At 38.2% G+C, this 19,761-nt stretch overlaps 1 protein-coding gene across 3 annotated transcripts; it reads left to right on the forward strand.

Moving 5' to 3' along the window:
• Positions 1-461: 461 nt before the first annotated feature.
• Positions 462-4,483, forward strand: LOC107784607 (TITAN-like protein). Of its 3 annotated transcripts, XM_016605764.2 has the most exons (8): positions 462-819; positions 902-1,028; positions 1,684-1,993; positions 2,100-2,161; positions 2,341-2,386; positions 2,596-3,011; positions 3,972-4,025; positions 4,343-4,483. In XM_016605764.2, exons 1-7 carry the CDS (start codon positions 566-568, stop codon positions 4,002-4,004), a joined length of 1,248 nt encoding a protein of 415 aa, XP_016461250.2. In that variant the 5' UTR covers positions 462-565; the 3' UTR covers positions 4,005-4,025; positions 4,343-4,483. The 3 variants fall into 3 exon arrangements, with proteins under 3 accessions (XP_016461250.2, XP_016461251.2, XP_016461249.2); XM_016605765.2 differs by lacking the exon at positions 3,972-4,025 and having other exon boundaries at positions 4,343-4,478; XM_016605763.2 differs by lacking the exon at positions 4,343-4,483 and having other exon boundaries at positions 3,972-4,255.
• The last annotated feature ends 15,278 nt before the right edge of the window (positions 4,484-19,761 follow it).

A 19,761-nucleotide genomic window follows, 5' to 3' on the forward strand; every position in this document is an offset into this window, starting at 1 on the left:
GGTATCCTCAAATTACAATAATTAATGGGTTCATTGATGGGGTACATAAATTATTAAAGAAGTTACGGAAGGACATCCACATTCACTGAATTTATAACAAAAAGGAAATTATTATTTGGTTTTAACTTAGTTTGAAAATTTGCATACCATCACATAGGAAATAAAAATAATAATAGTAAAAGAAAATATGTACTCTAATCGCTTAAAGACATGAAAATAAGTAACAGTAAATTATCAAGAATAATAAAATGTTATAATACGTAAAATTGTACTACTAAGTTATATAGTATAAGTGCACATAAGTTAAAGTATTAAATTTAAATCAGAAATTCACGTCAAATAATAACTTTTGAAAGGTAAAATACTCTATAATCTGACATTAGTTGAACCATCAGCCTCCTTTAAAAAAGAAAGCGTAAATTTTACTCTAAACCCAATAAAAAATAGGGGGGGGGGGGGAACCGAAACGGGTAAGGAGGCGGCGCGATTCGGGTCATAACTCATAACAGGTTATACAGGGCGTGCCTATTCAAATCTGGCGACAATTACACTGGCAAGGAAGAACATGAGCAACGATAAACAGTTCGAATTGTGCGTAGTTTGCAAGCTGAATCATAATCAAGGCCGCCGCCATAATTTCCTCCCTAACCACAAAAAATCGCTTGCCGCAACTCTCTCCCGCTTCCAATCGAAGCTTTCCGATATCCGATTCTTCATCAAAAACCCTATCCCTCTCCGCCCTGAGCATGCCTCGCTCAATCGCCTTTGGTGCCTCTTCTGCGAGTGTGATATTCTTGAACTGGACAGCTTCTTCGCTAGGTACGCAACGACTACTTGCTGCTGCTTTTCTGATTACCTAAGTTATATGTTCCTTTTTAGATTCTATTGTTGTTGGATATAGCGACAATGCAATTAGGCATTTGGCTAGTGCGGGTCATATGAAGAAAGTGAAAGGGTTTTTATGGAAGTATGGTGGTGGAATGGACAAGGTTGATAACTTGAGGATTACTGAGGCTGACTTTGCCAAGGTACTGTTGATATATTTCAGTTTTCACATTTATCTTCTTACCTCAAATATATGCAGTTGCAACTATACCTCAATTTGAAGCTAGTTGAAGTCAGCTAATGTTTTTTCTCTTGGTAGAAATGTAGGAGTATATTATTTGAGCTGATAAAATTTATTGAGAATTAAATGTCATTCTTTCAGATACCAATTTCATTAGAGCACGTCACAGTCATTTCTTGTCTAAAATTAAAATTTACATTCTTTATTATATTATGCAATGCATATATGAGAATTTCTACTAATCTTGCACTGGGTTTTTCCCTTCAGCGTTAAACCTTTTCTTTGTACAGTTGTCACAAATTTCCCCCTCAAGATTGGGAGGTTAGGATGTGGTGATTTCCTGTGGTTTTTCGTTATATTATGATGATTGACATTATTAATAGACAATAGAATTTCCTTTTGAGAAATGCGTCTTCTAGATGAGATTTCTGATTATTTAGAATTTTAGATGCAAGAGGTGAATGTTAGTATTTCCCAGAGTTGCTGAATGTAATACTCGCATGTCAAGTTGAACATATACCCATTTATCTATCATCTTAGACTTTTACTTTGTTTAGACGCTTGATTTCCCATCATTTTGAACCTTGATGAAGTCATTTTTGCATTCATATGTGCAGTGGGAGAAGAAGTGCAATCTATTGAAGAAGGGAGCTCTTGATGGAGGATCTCGTGCAACGTTAATTGGACCCTCGAATGATATCCAAAATAAAACAAACACCGACTATCTAAATTGTTTTGACAAAGATAATATTCATGCTCTTAACCTTGATGTTTCAAATAGTGTTGTACCTTTACAAAATTATACTAATGAGAGATCTCAGATATCTGAAAACGAAATGCGTAGTGTTACAAATGGCCCTAATTTGCCTGGTACGTGCATGGGCGGAAAGTTCGGTGAAGATGCTTGTTCCTCCAATGGCGTGGCAAGTTAGTGCCTCATAGTTTTCTCTTTTCATATGGTGATGTGATGTTTCTCTGAATGCATGTTTTGCTTGCTGACTGTAAGTGATCTTGTAAACCTCTTGTTGCACAGATGGCCAAAATTACTCAAGGTTTCGTGACACAACTTCTCACCAATGTCTTAATGGTGGTTCTGTAAGTCTATTTAACAAGAAATATTTGCTACTTGTATTTTCTGTTTTCTCTGTCTCTGCATTCTGCTCTCTTGCTGGTCTTAGTGTTCTTTACTGGTTCTACCCAATATGGATGTCCAAATTTTTTCTTGTTAGAAGTGTTTCCTCATCATCTAAATTTCTTTCTGGTTGATGTGTCAGGTAACCCCGGATGGGAGAATGACGAAGGGGAGGAAGATTTCTCTGGGTATTGATCTCTCTACTATCTGCATAATTTTCATTTCATACACTTTAGTTGAGACTATATGTTTAGTGGTGTTTCTGAGCTGCCTTATCCTTGAGATTATGTTGGACGTCCTATATGTTTCTGGGTTGGTTATTGTGGTGCTTTGTTTGTGTTATTGGTGTCTCTTCACCTATTCTATAGTTGAAGAATGAAAATTTCTCCTTCTTCAGGTCCTCCAAACATTGCACAGATATCTTTAACATTTCGAGAAAATTCCCTTGGCAATGTTCATTCTGGTGCACCTCCTCCATGGTTCAATGAGACTGAGAAAAGTCATCTAGATTTTATATCAAATCCCGGAGGGAGTGACCTTCCCCCTCCCAATAAGAAGTCGAAACTAAACCCAAATCGGGTTGGTGCTGCTTGGGCAGAGAGAAGAAAAGCTGAGATGGAGTTGGAGAGTAAAGGGGAGCTTGTGACTTCCAATTATGATGTGAATTGGCTCCCAAATTTTGGCAGAGTTTGGCAATCAGGTACTAGGAAGGAATCCAGAAAAGAATTTCAGGTGGAGAATAACAAATTTGCTAAGGTTGAAAGCCAGTCCCAGAGTATGGTGCAGTTACAGCCTTATATCAGTAAGCGAAAGGTAAGCTACTACATCAGCATATAGTCATTTGCTTCAACACAATAAATTTCCCGAGCTCTTTATTATCACCAAAATGGTCCTCTAGCTCAGCTGCTCTTTACACTTCAGAATGAACTCCGGTCATGTATACTGAAAACTATGTTAGCATATATGGGACCCTAAACTGCAACTATGCTCAAAGGTTTAATATGCCGATAACTTCTCTAACATTAATCTGCAACTTTGCCGTAAGTGTTTCACAAATTTCAAGTATTCAGATTCTATTTGGTATCTATGTTTGAGCAATAGCGTGATGTGTATCTTCTTTCAAGCTGACTCTTCTCCAATTACCTTGATATTCTTTTAAGAATATCATTATGTTTCTTCTATCACAGCAATATGGACCTACTTCCCTTTCAGATTCGAAAAACTTGCTTCTCCATTATATGGCAAGTCTTTCATGCTCCAACAAATCAAACTAATGGAAAGTTTTATTATTAAACTGCTGTTTCTAACTTCAGCTAATAACTACCAATCGTTACCCCTTAATTTCGCATTTCAAAATAATATGCTAAACATTTCTTTATCAATTAAGTTATATAAATATTTTTCTTTACCACACATGTCAAATTATGGGACAGAGGGAGCAATATGCAAGTCAAACTCCTTTAGCTGTGCCCCTTGTGAAACATTATGAAAATGAAGAGGACAGACAAATGATCTAATGATAAAGGTTTTCTCAGTTCTATGCTTCTTAGACGTCTACATTCTTCATTTGACCTTGTAAGAGCAGTGTTCCCTGAGTTGCCATTGGTTGTGATATACAAGGCAGTTGTCTTAGTGCTCTTTCTGAATAGTTGATTTATCTACTTCATATAGAACAAGTGTTTATTGAAACAAGACTATTGATTCTTACTTTGTAGTCATAAATATTTTGTTTATGACATTCGTATGACTGGTCTTTTTGATTAATTATTGCAGCGCAAAGATACTGTTGTTGATGAGCTTGACTGACCTAAAAACCTCCGTACAGTGGTAAAATTTTAAAAATTCATGTGTACATTCTTCTTGATTTGCTCTCCCAAGCCAAACTGTCATATTTGATGCTTTTAGGTTTCCCATTTGGTATGAGCGGGGCAACTAGATTGTAGTAAGCATCCATGGTCAAGTTACTAGAAAATTGTTATGTTAATATAGCTTAGGAGGTCTTGGTTCTTTTTGTAGTTGTTATGTGATGTTCGGTCAAAAGTGCATATATTTTCCCATTGTTGCCTCATGTCCCATTACTTTTAATCGTCATTTGAGTATTAGTTATATTATTTTGTGCTTAATATTATGTTTTAACTATGTAGGAATAAAATGGTATAAAGATGAAAAGATGTGGAGCAAAATTGGATAAAACGCCGTAGAAAAAGAAAGAAAATTAAAATAATAAAAAAAAGGGGACACCCTTTGGGTCTTTGTCCCCCCCAAGTGAGACAACAAAATATTAAGTGTCAAAGCAAAAGAAACGCAGCTAGGAATAAATTGAAAAACGCCACTGTTTTCAGCGCTAGGACCAGCGCTGGCCTGGACGCTGGAGGCGGAAGCTTTTCCTATTTTATTTGGGACAAGGTTATTTCGGCTCTATACAGTTCCAACTTGTATAAAGGGGGTCCTAAACCTAATTTGGAGTATATCGAACATACTTTGAAGGAGAATTCACGTGGGGCAACACATACCACGCTTGGAGGAGGCTTCTAACTAGTTTTTCTTCTCTTCCTTTAATCTCATAGTTTATTTGTTCTAGAGTTTTGGGTGATACATGAACGTTGTAGTTTGAAGCTTGAATTGTTCTTATTATTTTATCATATTCGTTTATTTATTCAATCTTGTACTTAATTATTTGATTGTTTGATCACCAATTGAATACTATCTACGAATCTAGGGTTGAGCTCCGGAGAGGAATATCTTAACTCTTAGGGAGGGCGGATTTGCGGTTAGGATAGGAATATACCTAATCGCCTTGCTTGATTACTATACAGGAATTATCAATGTGTTCTTGTTAATTCTAATTCCATAGGAATATAGGCGTTAGATTAGCTTGAATAGGCGAGTTGTACTTCGAGTGAAGGCTACGAGCAATATTAACCATGTCAACCAATAAACCAGATAAATTAATTAGACGATTTAAGTGGAAAATTCAACGGGATTGTTACCCAACCCATAACTCTAGAATATTCACTTACATTGAATTCGTGTCTGTAATTTGCCAACTTGTTTTCTTTAATATCTTAATTTTAATCTCAATTTGTTACTTTGGATTAATTTTAGTTAAATATTCATATTTTAGGATTCGCTTGAATAAATTAGTTGTTTGGTTTAATTTAGTTGATAGTTAATCATAAGTCCCTGTGAGTACGATATCTGGACTTACAATCTTATATTACTTGTCGACCGCGTATACTTGCGTGTGCGTTTGGGAGCAACATTATGCAAAATATTTCGGGCGCAGGTTGCCTATGCACAATCCGTTTCTTGTATTCGTGTCTTTAATAGGCTCAAAGCTCCATCTTTATTCATATTTGCTTGAAGGTATCTTATATCCTGTTTGGCCAAGCTTCTCAAGAGGCCAAAAGTGCTTTTTTTCCCAAAAGTACTTTTTTTTTTCCTAACTTGACGTATTTGGCCAAGCTTATTTGGGGAAAAAAAGTGCTTTTGGGAAGAAGCAGAAGCAGTTTCAGAGAAGCAAAAAAAAGTAGCTTTCCAAAAGCAGAAGCAGTTTTGGCTTTTCTTCTTATCTAAAATACCCTTAACAAAATATAGTATATACCAAAATAACCCTTAAACCTAATACTTAGGATATTAATTTATAAATATTAATTTATAAATATTTCTTCTTATTTTTAGGAAAACTTTTTAATATATAGTGACTTTAGGGATGAATGTTTTTATATTTGTTGAAGGAATTTTAATATATTTAACTTATATTAAAATAATTAAGTACTTTTTAATTTTATTTTCATATTTTACTTGAATAAAATGAATTTTTTTATTAATTATTGCATGTAATAACAAAATTTTGAGATTATTTATTTACTTATAATATTAATTATTAAGTAAATCTATTCATGTCCTTATTCGTAATTTGACAATTAAAAACACTTTTTAAAAAGCTTGGCCAAACACAAATTATTTCTCAAAAGTACTTTTCAGACTGATTAGCCAAACACAAACTGGTTCTCTACAAAAGCACTTTTGAAAAAAGCACTTCTCAAATTAAGCTGATTTTTCCAGCTTGGCCAAATAGGCTATTAATCTCCTGCTTGTAAGTCATTTGGGGTGAATGTTGAAGCGAAACTCCCTCGAATTTTGATAGTTTCCTCATACTCAACTGCAGACTGTCTTCTAGTGCATATTAATACCATGAAACTCATATACCTGTTATAGGCGTCAAAACTATGGGATTCCCTTGTAGATTGTTTTGATTTTTTCTGCTGCCTTGGTTCTTGTTTACCGGTCAGGCAGTTCCAGCCTTCAAGGGTGGCAAGAGTGGCCGCTGAACAGTATGTTTCTTGTGTTATTGCTCTCTAATTGGCTCTAAAGACCTGACTTATTAGTCTTACCTAAATTACGTTGTGAGCACGATGCTAAACAAGTTCTTTTGAGTCTAACGGCTTGACAAAGCTGAAGGTAGATTCTGGGCAGAGGATTGAGGAGAGGGAACGTGAAGGGATAGTTTCTTTTCTTTTTCTCATTAGTAGGCGTTTATTTTTATTTATCTTAAGCTGTTCTAATGCAAAAATAAAATTTTGTCTCTCAATCTATGAAGAACTTCGAAGAAAATATTAGATGATTGTTTGACCAAAAGATATCGAAACTTTTTTGATTAAATCAATTAATGAAGATGAATAGGTAAATTTCAGCCAAGCATAATAAAATCTAAATTAAAAGATGCAAGGGATGAACAAGGTGAATAATGCTTCTTAATATGTCGAAACCAAACAATTAAGCATAAATATAACAACTTCGAATGTAGAGAAATATTGCAATGGATGCTATTGACCAAGATAAAAAATGATGCGGGATTCCAAAACTATAATAAGCAAAAGTTGTCTTTTTTGTATTCACCCCCCTCCCCCCTACAAAGTCTTCTTCCTCTATTTATAAATGACACCCCTCTTGAACCTTAAAAAGTATAACATAAAGAATATTCGAAAAACATATTCCTACTGTCTCCTGTTGCGCCTACACTACTACAAATATTGTGCGTTTACTAACCGTTGTCAGTCGTCACCCTTTACAACGACCAAATGACGCTGCGTCGTAAGGGCCTCGTCCCTCGTCGTACTCGTCAGTGGTGTCACACCTCCTTTTTCCGCACCCGATGGGGCAGGGGGAGTTTTTTCCAATTAAAGGACAATCGAAACGGGATTGGTTTAATTATTTCAGAGTCGCCACTTGGGAGATTTAGGGTGTCCCAAGTCACCAATTTTAATCCCGAATCGAGGAAAAGAATGACTCTATATTACAGTCTGCGTACCAGAAATCTAGATAAGGAATTCTGTTAACCCGGGAGAAGGTGTTAGGCATTCCCGAGTTCCGTGGTTCTAGCACGGCCGCTCAACTGTTATATTCGGCTTATTTATCTGATTTTAAAATACAATTATGAACCAATGTGCCAATTTTAATTTCTAACCGCTTTATTATTATTGTATTTACAAGAATGTGAACATCGCTTAAAATACGTCTTTGGACTGCGTCACATGAAATGCACCCACAATCCGGAACGCATTTTATTTGATGTTTTGAGATTTGGATTTGGGTCGCATGAAATGCGCACCCGAGCTTAAGAAAGTAAATTATTAAAGGTGCGCCTAAAGAGACTATCGCGTTATTATTTTGCGGAGGCCGTGAAATTCGCTAAACGACCCTCCTGAATTCTAAGTAATTTTAAACAAGTATTTACTGAGGGCCCCGCAATTTGTATTTTTATTCGGCGAGGCTCATCTCATTCTTATTTTTTATTATTATTATTTTATTATTATTATTTTTTTATATTTTAAAGGGATGCCATTTTTACGCTTTTAACCATACTAAACCTTACAACTTCTTTACAACTAAAATCTCATAACTTGTTAGAAGTTTAATAAAAAGATTTTTAGCGAATGAGTATTTCGGGAGTAGTAATAACATGTACTAATAATAATTTTTGAATGAACTAAGCGAAGGAAAGGACGAACAAATTAACGGCAAACTTGTGTCATAGAACAACTAGTCAAACTTAATTAAATGACATCAAATAAACAAGAATCACATAACGCAAAATGAGCAAAAATGCATACGATGAAAACATAAGCAGAAAATTATCATACCAATTTCTATATTGCATTTTTTGAACTTTTGACATAACATTTCCTTATTTAATGCTCGAGGTTTACTAACCTTTGAACCTCGGCAAACTTAGGACGACAAACACGATTCCGACGGAACTCAAGCCGGACCTCTCTGAATGAAGAACAACGACAGAACCTCGGACAGCGCCTCGACGAACCAAAGTCGACCTCGACGGAAAAACAGAAAACTCGGCCAAGCAAGATCGCAGCAACCCACCGCTGCTCGGAAACGCAGCTACGACTGCCTGGCATGCAGCGATAGCTGCTCGTCGGACTGAAAATGGCGGACTGGTTCGTTAGAGCTAGGAGGAGGAGGGGTGGTTGCCGGTGTTTGGTGGTCGAAGGGACTGGGGCTGCGACGGGGTGGGTTGTTGACGTTGGTCGTGGTGCTGGGGTGACAGTGACGGGGGGGTCAGCTGGGTAGGTTTTGGAAGTGGTTTTGAGGCGTCAATGGTGGTTTTGGTCGGTGTCGTTTGGGTGTGTTCGTTGGTGGTGTCGGACGGTGGTGATGGGGTGGTGTTTGGTCGTTGGTTATGTTGGTCCGGTGCTCGGGGGGAAAGTCCGGTCAGTAGGGTCGTTTACAGTAGGTGTTTGGACGTTGCGAGGAGGAGGAGGGTCGTCGTGGGTTGAAGAGCGGTGGTCTGTTTGGACAGGAGGAGGAGGTTGGTTGTTTGGACAGGAGGAGGAGGTTGCCGGTGCTGGGGGGGGGGGGCTGTTCGTTGATGGAGGGGGGCTCCTCTCGTTCTTTTTTTTTCGTTTTTTCTGCTTCTTCTTCTTAAGAAGAAGATAAACAGTACATGTTTTCTCTTCTTTTTTTTTCAAATTTTTCAAAAATCCCCCCTTTTTCAAATGTGTAGTCCGTGTATTTGACATGGTTTGCCCCGAAAAATGAGCCCACGCGTGGTGGGGTTCAAGGCATATGTCCCCCACGCGTGGTGGGGTTCCCCACGTGTCCTGGACACGGTTTATTATGGGCTAGGTCCGAAAATTAGGCCTAAAACCGGGTAGTTTGAACCCGAATATTATTCTTTTGCCCGGACCCGAGAAATAGGAACACGTTGCTTAACTAGTCCTATGTAAGCAAAATAACTACCAAAAATAAGACTAGTATTTAAACAAAACTATATATTTTTAAATATTTTTCAAGATTTTAAAATAGCTACAAAAATATTAATAAAACTATTTTTTTTTGTAATTTTTCGTAAATATTAAGATAAAATATGAAGTAATATTTTTTGTATTTTTCAAAGTTAAAATAACTATAACATATTAATAAAACTATTTTTTTGTAATTTTCGTTTTTTTTAATAAAGACAAAAATATGAAATAATATTTTTTGTATTAAAATGACTTCAAAACATTAATAGAATTGTATATATATTTTTTGTTAATTTTCGAATTTATATAAAGTACCAAAATAAAGTGCAATTTTTGATTTTTTTTCAAGTTTATGAGGGATACATAAACTAAAATTTATATATACTTTTTTTTGTAATTTTTTTTTTTGCAATGAAATAAAGTAAAAATAGTTAAAATAGCTATACTAGACCCAATTTCACATATTCACACTAAAAATGTGAAAATTCTCGGGGAGGGTCAAAAATCACGTGCTTACAGCTGCCCCTCTTTGAATGGAAACACGAAGAGTTTTCCGACAAAGAACGACTAGCCGTGTTTTTGACCCGACCATTACTTGGACGGACTACACTTCAGGAAAGGGAGGGAATGTGACCGAACCCTGGTATCCGAGTTGCCTACATATCCTTGGTTATACAGGAATCAGGCCACGTGTAGTTCGGGAATGAGAGAGATAGTGAAGTGTACCGAGGTGGAGAGCCGATCGAGGTGCCGTTCCGTTGAGGTTCCGGTCCGCGGTCCTGTCGTTACAACAAAAATGAAAACTGAAAAGACTAACTAAGCCTATCAGCTACTAGTTACAAGGATTCCTCTCTCTTAAGTCTTCTGAAACTTGGTCTTGAGTCTTGAATGGTGCTTCATACAGACTTTGGATTTGAACCTTGATACTTGCTAGTTGTAGGCGCTAGTTCTTGAGCAGATCACATCCGTTCTCCACTTCCGTGCTTCGGATTCATTCATTTTTTTCTTTTTCTTTTTCTTTTTTTCTTTTTCTTTTGTGACTAGCTTTTGTTGATCCCCTCAGACTGTTGACTCGCATTCTTGGGGCGAGCTTCTTGTTGCTTCTATCTTGGATTGAGTGCTAGGGATTTTGTTGTAGCCTTCTGCCTTCCAATGGGTTACGGCTTGACTTTGAACGATCCCGTTGTTCTACAGGCGGACCCCTAACTTCTTCAATCTTTGACATATAACAATCTTCTGCTCTACAGGCAGGCCCCTGACAACCAAAACAAACAAACACAAATGAAATTTCCTAACCCAGTTTGCACTAGGGAGGTTTGTGAGTCGTTAGCAAAATCGTAGCCCACTGATACTACTGGTGCAGTGCTGAGAGTGAACTAAACACTAGATTAGGATGTATTCCCTTGTTATGCAGGTAGGTGCCTGGTTTTAGGATCAGACTAGGTCTTGTTTTTTTTTTTGGTATCTTAGGAGAAAGATTCATCAGACTAAGATTTTGATCCTAGGAGAAGGTTCGTCAGACTAGGTCTCTATCTTAGGAGAAAAATTCATCGGACTAAGATTTTGATCCTAGGAGAAGGTTCGTCAGACTAGGTCATTTTTTGTTTTTGGTTATCTTAGGAGAAAGATTCATCAGACTAAGATTTTGATCCTAGGAGAAGGTTCGTCAGACTAGGTCTCTATCTTAGGAGAAAAATTCATCGGACTAAGATTTTGATCCTAGGAGAAGGTTCATCAGACTAGGTCATTTTTGTCTTTTGGTTATCTTAGGAGAAAGATTCATCAGACTAAGATTTTGATCCTAGGAGAAGGTTCGTCAGACTAGGTCTCTATCTTAGGAGAAAAATTCGTCAGACTAAGATTTTGATCCTAGGAGAAGGTTCATCAGACTAGGTCATTTTTTTTTATTTTTGGTTATCTTAGGAGAAAGATTCATCGGACTAAGATTTTGATCCTAGGAGAAGGTTCATCAGACTAGGTCATTTTGTTTTTTGGTTATCTTAGGAGAAAGATTCATCAGACTAAGATTTTGATCCTAGGAGAAGGTTCGTCAGACTAGGTCTCTATCTTAGGAGAAAAATTCGTCAGACTAAGATTTTGATCCTAGGAGAAGGTTCATCAGACTAGGTCATCATTTTTTTTTTGGTTATCTTAGGAGAAAGATTCATCAGACTAAGATTTTGATCCTAGGAGAAGGTTCATCAGACTAGGTCATTTTTGTTTTTGTTTTTTTTTTCCTTCAAAAACAACTTAGGAGGAAATGCATCTCCTATGGGTAAACTTAACTTTGAGGAAGTGCGTCTCCTGTGGGTACAATAAACTTAGGAAGTGCGTCTCCTATTGGGGATAACTGTTCTTAGGAAGTGCGTCTCCTACTGGGTGAAACTAAACTTTAGGAAGTGCGTCTCCTATGGTGAAACTCGCTTAGGAAGTGCGTCTCCTATTGGTGAAACTTGCTTTAGGACGTGCGTCTCCTATTGGGTGCAATAAACTTAGGAAGTGCGTCTCCTATTGGTAGAACTGAACTTAGGAAGTGCGTCTCCTATGGGTGAAATGAACTTAGGAAGTGCGTCTCCTATGGTGAAACTCGCTTAGGAAGTGCGTCTCCTATTGGTGAAACTTGCTTTAGGAAGTGCGTCTCCTATGGTGAAACTGAACTTTAGGAAGTGCGTCTCCTATGGTGAAACTGACTTAGGAAGTGCGTCTCCTATTGGTGAAACTTGCTTTAGGAAGTGCGTCTCCTATGGTGAAACTGAACTTTAGGAAGTGCGTCTCCTATGGTGAAACTGACTTAGGAAGTGCGTCTCCTATTGGTAAAACTGAAACTTAGGAAGTGCGTCTCCTATGGTGAAACATATAAACTTTAGGAAGTGCGTCTCCTATGGGTAGAACTGAACTTAGGAAGTGCGTCTCCTATGGTAAAACTGAACTTAGGAGGAAATGCATCTCCTATGGGTGAAACTGAAACAAACCTAGGAGGAAATGCATCTCCTATGGGTAAAACTAAACTTAGGAGGAAATGCATCTCCTATGGGTAAGACGTGGAATGTATGCCTCTATTATCTGGGCGGGCTCCCAATTTCAACACTTGAAATAAAAAGACTGAATGTATGCCTCTGTTATCTGGGCGGGCTCCCAATTTCAACACTTAAAATAAAAGACTGAATGTATGCCTCTATTATCTGGGCGGGCTCCCAATTTCAACACTTAAAAATAAAAAGACTGAATTTATGCCTCTGTTATCTGGGCGGGCTCCCAATTTCAACACTTAAAAGTAAAGACTGAAACCAACATATCCTATTTGAGGGCGGATGAACCCAACATATCCTATTTGAGGGCGGATGAACCCAACAGATCCTATTTGAGGGCGGATGAACCCGACAGATCCTATTTGAGGGCGGATGAACCCGACAGATCCTATTTGAGGGCGGATGAACCCAACAGATCCTATTTGAGGGCGGATGAACCCAACAGATCCTATTTGAGGGCGGATGAACCCAACATATCCTATTTGAGGGCGGATTAACCCAACATATCCTATTTGAGGGCGGATGAACCCAACATATCCTATTTGAGGGCGGATTAACCCGACATATCCTATTTGAGGGCGGATTAACCCGACAGATCCTATTTGAGGGCGGATTAACCCGACAGATCCTATTTGAGGGCGGATTAACCCGACAGATCCTATTTGAGGGCGGATGAACCCGACAGATCCTATTTGAGGGCGGATTAACCCAACAGATCCTATTTGAGGGCGGATGAACCCGACAGATCCTATTTGAGGGCGGATTAACCCAACAGATCCTATTTGAGGGCGGATGAACCCAACATATCCTATTTGAGGGCGGATGAACCCAACATATCCTATTTGAGGGCGGATGAACCCGACAGATCCTATTTGAGGGCGGATTAACCCAACAGATCCTATTTGAGGGCGGATGAACCCAACAGATCATATTTGAGGGCGGATTAACCCAACAGATCCTATTTGAGGGCGGATGAACCCGACAGATCCTATTTGAGGGCGGATTAACCCAACAGATCCTATTTGAGGGCGGATGAACCCAACATATCCTATTTGAGGGCGGATGAACCCGACAGATCCTATTTGAGGGCGGATTAACCCAACAGATCCTATTTGAGGGCGGATGAACCCAACAGATCATATTTGAGGGCGGATGAACCCGAAAATATCCTTAAGACTTGAAATGTCTTACCTCGAATACTTGCTGGGGATTGGGATGAATTTTTCCCTTTTTTTCATTATTATCTTTTTTATTCTTTTTTTTTTATTCTCTTTTTTTTCTTTTTTTGTTTTTGCATAGCTTCTTCCTTCGAAGACTACCTCCCTTGATTTACTTACCTGTTGGGGGTAAAATGTTATCAGCTGAAGGGTACCTGACTTCCAGAAAATTTTCTAAATGAAAGGAAAATTTTCTGCCCCAGTTTGATAATATCCCTTGTGGCATGCGTTTCTGCATCAATGCCATTTCCTTTACCTGTTTCAAATCAAACAAAATTTGTTAGTTTAAAACATGGTGGTTGGCTGTGATACTCCTACTGGGATGGCTTTCCCTTTCTCCTTCCTTTCTCTGTGCTCCACAACTTGTTGGGGATGATATCGTGTGCTGGGGATAATCCCTTCCTGCTGGGGGTATCCCTCTTCTTTTGTGGCATAGATTGGAAACTGGCATTTTCCCGACCTTTTAGTCTAGTATGGATTTCGCCCAATCATGCTCACTGCTCTCCTTGCTCTGTTCATGGGCCTTGGCCTTTGAGGTTTATAACCTTGGTTTTGGCAAGGATATCTCTCTTGACGCTCGTCAATCCTTCTGTCAATTCCCTTTGCTGGGGATATCTTTTGACACTGGCCTCGCGCTTGTTCCTTGCTGACTATACCATTTGGATATACTAGTCAGATCTCATCTTGGAAAGATGATGGCATATTTTGAAGTCATTTCATACTTGTTCTGACCGGACAGACTCTATTGGGGAAATTTTTTATGAAAGGAGAAAGATAACAGAAACAAAATAAAAGACAAAGGAAACGATGACTCCTTTACAAAAGAAACTATAAATAAAAACCTACCAAACGCAGATACCGACTCTAATGGCCATGACACGCATATGAGGCCCATCCTTTACCGTCAATCATCTTTCAAGATCTTCAATTGGCGATTCCCCCTCTGATTCTCAATCTTATTCGACTTGTAGTGCCCGAAGGGTTTTCACTATCAAGTCTCTCTCATTTTTGGGTTCTTCTCTCAGCTTTCATCGCCTTATGGTGCCTGTGAAGGTTTTCACCGATAAGACTCTCTCGTTTTATATCTCTCTCCAGCTGGGGATTTGAAATGTTGCTGGTATGACTCTTTCTGTTGGAGATTAGAGTCCTTTCTGCTGTGGAACAGAATGTTATGTTCGCCGGTAAGACTCTTCATTTGTCTGACTTGGCATCTTTTGAAGACTGATCGAAAGGTCTTTCTTTGGACCGTAATGTGGGTTTTGGATAAGGCTAGAAAGAAAGGGTATAAAAGGCTCAAAAATGCATTAATTTTGGGTTATTAATTACAACCTTCGGAATTAGATTTATTTACATCAAACGCAACATCTGCCCCAGTTTCTTGCTTGGGGATATTTTAATTGTTTTTTTTTTCATTTTTCAAAACTATGACCGAGCCGTGAAGCGCCTACGTATCCTCTTTGAGGAATCAGGTCAAACGTAGTTCCCACTTCCTCTTTTTCATTTGATTTTTTTTCTCTCTGTTATCAATTTTCTTTTCTTCTCTTTTCTTTTCTTTTTTTTTCTTCTTTTTTTTCGTTGTTGTTTTCTTTCTTTCTCTCTTTTTTTTCGTTGTTACTGATTCCGAACGAGGGGTATGAAAGAAAAATAAATAAAGGCTCAAAAGGGGTAACGAAGGATAAAGTGTTTAGGTAGCAAAACAAAATGCCTTCGTCATTCCAGTCTTCAAGACATGCCAAGTGCAAACAACACAATTAAACAATAGATTTATAGTCTCTTCCGATGGTGCCGGACTTGACAATTATATTCAACATCTGTTTGTTCATTTGTCACTTCTAAAACACCGTTGGGCGACACTCTCATTCTCATTATTATGAACGAACCTCATGCCAATTTAGGCGAATCTTTCTTTAGCGGTTTTCTTTGTGTTTAACTTGCCCCAGTTCAACATGACTCGGGCTCTGAATAATCTCAAATCGTCCTTATTTTCTTTAAATGGTCGGATCGCCTTTCCAGGGTTTTATGATTAACTTTTAAGATTAGGCCCAAACTGGGTGCGCATGTCATGTCCCTAGAATCGGTATTGAACAAAAATGGTAAAAAGGACTAAACAAAAGGTGACTGGAAATAATAAAAGACCGGACTTTGTATTAGACTACCGGCGAAATGGTTTTAATAACAAAACAAACAAAACAATCCAGAACAAAATCCTAAAAACAGACTGGATAAGACAACATCCGACTCATAACCTTAATAATCCGAACAACAGAAATGACAACAAAATGAGCCACCACAAGCTTCTCTCTTGCTGACCAAGGAACAAAACGTCCTCCCACTTTATCAAAATTGGCATTTTATCCACTGAGCTTTGCATCAACATTACCAGCTTCACCCTCATCAACCTCCGCAGGCAAGTTCTCGAGGAGGTTCGAGTGCTCCATGTCACTGTTATTAATCGCAACCTGCCCTTCTCGGATCATTTTCTCTACTTCCTTTCTCCAGCTATGACAGCTCTCAATGTTGTGCCCTACGACATTGGAGTGGTAGGCGCATCGTGCTGCCGGATCAAAGCTCCTTGCGAGCGGATTTATAGTACATGCGGGGAGTGGCTCAATCGAACCAGCATGCCTTAGCCTTTCAAACAGACTGGCATAAGATACCCCGATGGGGGTGAGAGCATTTCCTCGTTTCAGCAACCTCTTCATTCTTGCATGTTGACCGGGCCGGAAACCTGATCCAGGTGGCTTTTGGTAGGCTTGTGTAGGTGGGTAGGCATTTTGTGGAGCCGGGTGCCTGGAAAGTGAAGTATGGCGGGGAAAGAAGTGGTGTTGGGGAGTGGAGAAGCATTGAGGAGTGATGGAGCTACTCGGGTAGCTGGGAAGGCTGCCATAAGTGGGTTGGGATGGAGAGTATGGGGGATCTTCCATTATGGTGTTGGGTGCTTGGGAATTGATCGAGTTCAAGAGACTTGGCGGTGGAGGGGGTGGTGCTTTTCCTGTTATCCATGCCTGATACATGTCTGCCATATGCTGTCTCAGCATTTTCACTTCTTCTACCAACCCGTTGTTCTGTTCGACCAATTGTTGTCGGTCATCAGTACCGACCCACTCGGTTCTGCGGTTCTGAGCCATTGTCCTTTGATTTTGCTTTGAAGGGAGGAGTTACCACAACCAACCACTCTCTATATATGGACACATCAAAGGGAAGCCATCACGTTAGTGTTAGGGCATTGAACAGACAATCATATATCAGAGATACAATGTACCTAAGCAGTTAGACAATTGTGCCCCCTGAAAATCTTCTACACTCTCTTTTATTTATTTATTATTATATTTTTTATTTTTTTATTTTAGTGGTGGTCGAATCTTATGGAGATTGCCTACGTATCATGACCCCGCATGAATCAGACCTTGCGTAGTTCGGACCAATAAAAGATAAACAACAGTAAACATTTTTCAAATTTCATATTAGAACAAACTGGGTTTCAAGGATTTAAAGATGACCCGCAAACTTGAAAATCAAACAAACTGCATGTTCTAATCAAAAGATTGGCAGAAAAAAAAAAATCCAGCTCCCTTTCTCTGTTCGACAAATGCAACCAAATGGTTATTTTTGCAAATGTGGCCCCTTCCAAATTTCACATGAATTTTGAGGCCGGGGAGGATTATTTTGACACTTTACAAACTTGTCCATTCTTTTACAAAAATAACCTTTCGACAACTGAAAGATACTCTAAGGCTATTTTGGCAAGAACGGTTTAAGACGCGGTCGAAGCTGGCTCGGCTTATTATGACAAATTTTGAACGGTATTCACTTGACCGTCGACTCTTTATTTTTTTTTTTCAAATTATGATAAAACTTGGTGTTGCAAAACACGGCCCTTCAGCGTCTCGGGGACGAAGCTTTCTTAAGGCTGTGTGGGTCCATATCTCAAAATGACCCAAAGGTGGCTGTTTATGCCAAGTCAGCCTTCCGGCGTCCCTTTCGGAAACATTCGGCTATTTATGACAAAACAGCATCACCTAACTTATTTATAACTCTTTTTATCGTTTTTCAAATTAGAAAAGCCAATATTGCAAACACGGCCTTTCAACGTCTCGGGGACGAAGATTTTTTAGGCTGTGGGGGTCAACTGGACCAAGTCTTAAAAAATGACCCAAAGGTGGCTGTTTATGCAAAGTCAGCCTTCCGGCGTCCCTTTCGGGAACATTCGGCTATGTCTTGACAAAACAGCGTCACCTGACTTCTTTATGACAAAATTAAAATTTGACATATATTTTTATTTATTTGTTTTTTGGCTATTTTAGCAAAAGGTGGGTTGGACATCACCCGACTTATTTATGACAAGATTAAAATTTTTGATTTTTGGCTATTTTAGCAAAAGGTGGGGTTGGACCCGATGAGGGTTGCCTACGTATCTCACATCCGGTGAGAATCAAACCCGCGTAGTTCGGGCAAATAAACTATTTTTGAGAAGACCCTTTTCCATTTTCTATATTTTTATTTTATTTTATTTTTTTTCCACAACATTCAAATAGACTATTATTTTTATTTTCATTTATAACAAACAAACGAATTAACGAAAAACATAAAACATTCCTTCTTTTTTTTGAGAAGGTGGGGTTGGACCCGATGAGGGTTGCCTACGTATCTCACATCCGGTGAGAATCAAACCCGCGTAGTTCGGGCGAGTGAGAATAAGTAGGCAAATAAGAATAAGTAGATGAACTAACTTTTTTTGAATTTGCGAAGGAAGGCAAATAAAAGAAGCAAGGAAGTATTTTTTTTTGATTGATTTTCTTTTAAAAGAAAGACTTCTAAGATATTTTTTGAATTTTCATTTGCTCTTTTTTTTCTTTATTCTAAAGAAGAAGAAGAAAAATATTTTTCGGAATTTTGCTTTTAATAAAAGGAATGCTTCTCAAAAATGTTTTTTTTTGGATTTTTTTTGGATTTTGAATTTTCTTTTCAATTTTGAAAAAGAATCAAAATATTTTCGGATTTCTTTTTTTATTATATATACATTTTTTTTTATATAAACAATTATAAAGAATTTCTAAAGAAATCAATAATGGAAAGTATTTTTGGATTATTGTAATTTCAGCATTTTCATAAACAAGTAAATAAACATATTTTTTTAAAAAAACAAGACCCTTTTTTACTTTTTTTTTTTAAGACATATATTTTCCTTATTTTCTCAAAAATTCGGCAGAGTTCCGACACTACTTGGACATTTGTTTTTTTCACATTTATAAACTGTTATTTTTTCCTCTTTTCCACTATTTCTAACTTGTGGATGATGATGAAAACATACAAAATCTTTTTTTTTTGAATTTTTCAACGTTTTTTTTTATATATATACATATATACATATATATTTTATTTTTTATATTTATTATATTTTCAAAAATGTGGCATGGGGGACATAGGGAATTTCAAGATTTCTTGGGTTCCGCAAATGTTCCCCATGTGCTTTTCCCAAAATGAAGCGTGGGAGACATAGTGGATTTCCAAGGCTTCTTGGATTCCACAAATGTTCCCCATGTGCTTTCCTAAAAAGCAAGCGTGGGGGACATAGGGAATTCCAAGAATTCTTGGATTCCACAAATGTTCCCCATGTTTTGATTAAAATAACATCATGCTGGAAAAACGTGCGGCCTTCTTATTTAAATGTGATCAACCTAACAAGGTGTGTTATTTGTCCGCAACTATTATTGGTCCGCCAAACGACCCATTCACCCTTGAATAAATACAACATGTAGCACTTAGGATGCCAAAAGATGGTCTATTATTTTCAGGTTGCTTGTCCTAGACGGACCCAACCCCTGTGTTGAGTCCCCTAAGTCAAATGCACATGATGCAAATAAACGTTCCTACTAGGGATCCGGCATGAGGCTTTGTTATACTAGGTTCAAAAACCTGGGTCAGTGTTCTAGACAGTGTACCCGAGCGGACAACTCGAGTCGAGGAGGGGCAACTTACCGGGAACCAAAAGGCCGTCCGGCTTCGTAACTTATCCGTCCTCTTTCTTATTTCGGGTATTGACACTAACAGA

The sequence above is a fragment of the Nicotiana tabacum genome, chromosome 6, assembly GCF_000715075.1.
Source record: "Nicotiana tabacum cultivar K326 chromosome 6, ASM71507v2, whole genome shotgun sequence".
NCBI classification, from domain to species: Eukaryota; Viridiplantae; Streptophyta; class Magnoliopsida; order Solanales; family Solanaceae; genus Nicotiana; species Nicotiana tabacum.

Coding starts and splice junctions, on each gene's coding strand:
- LOC107784607 (XM_016605764.2), top strand. CDS start 566: ATGAGCAACGATAAACAGTTCGAATTGTGCGTAGTTTGCAAGCTGAAT. Junction 820..901: donor CTGGACAGCTTCTTCGCTAG/GTACGCAACGAC, acceptor TGTTGGATATAG/CGACAATGCAATTAGGCATT. Junction 2,162..2,340: donor AATGTCTTAATGGTGGTTCT/GTAAGTCTATTT, acceptor TTGATGTGTCAG/GTAACCCCGGATGGGAGAAT.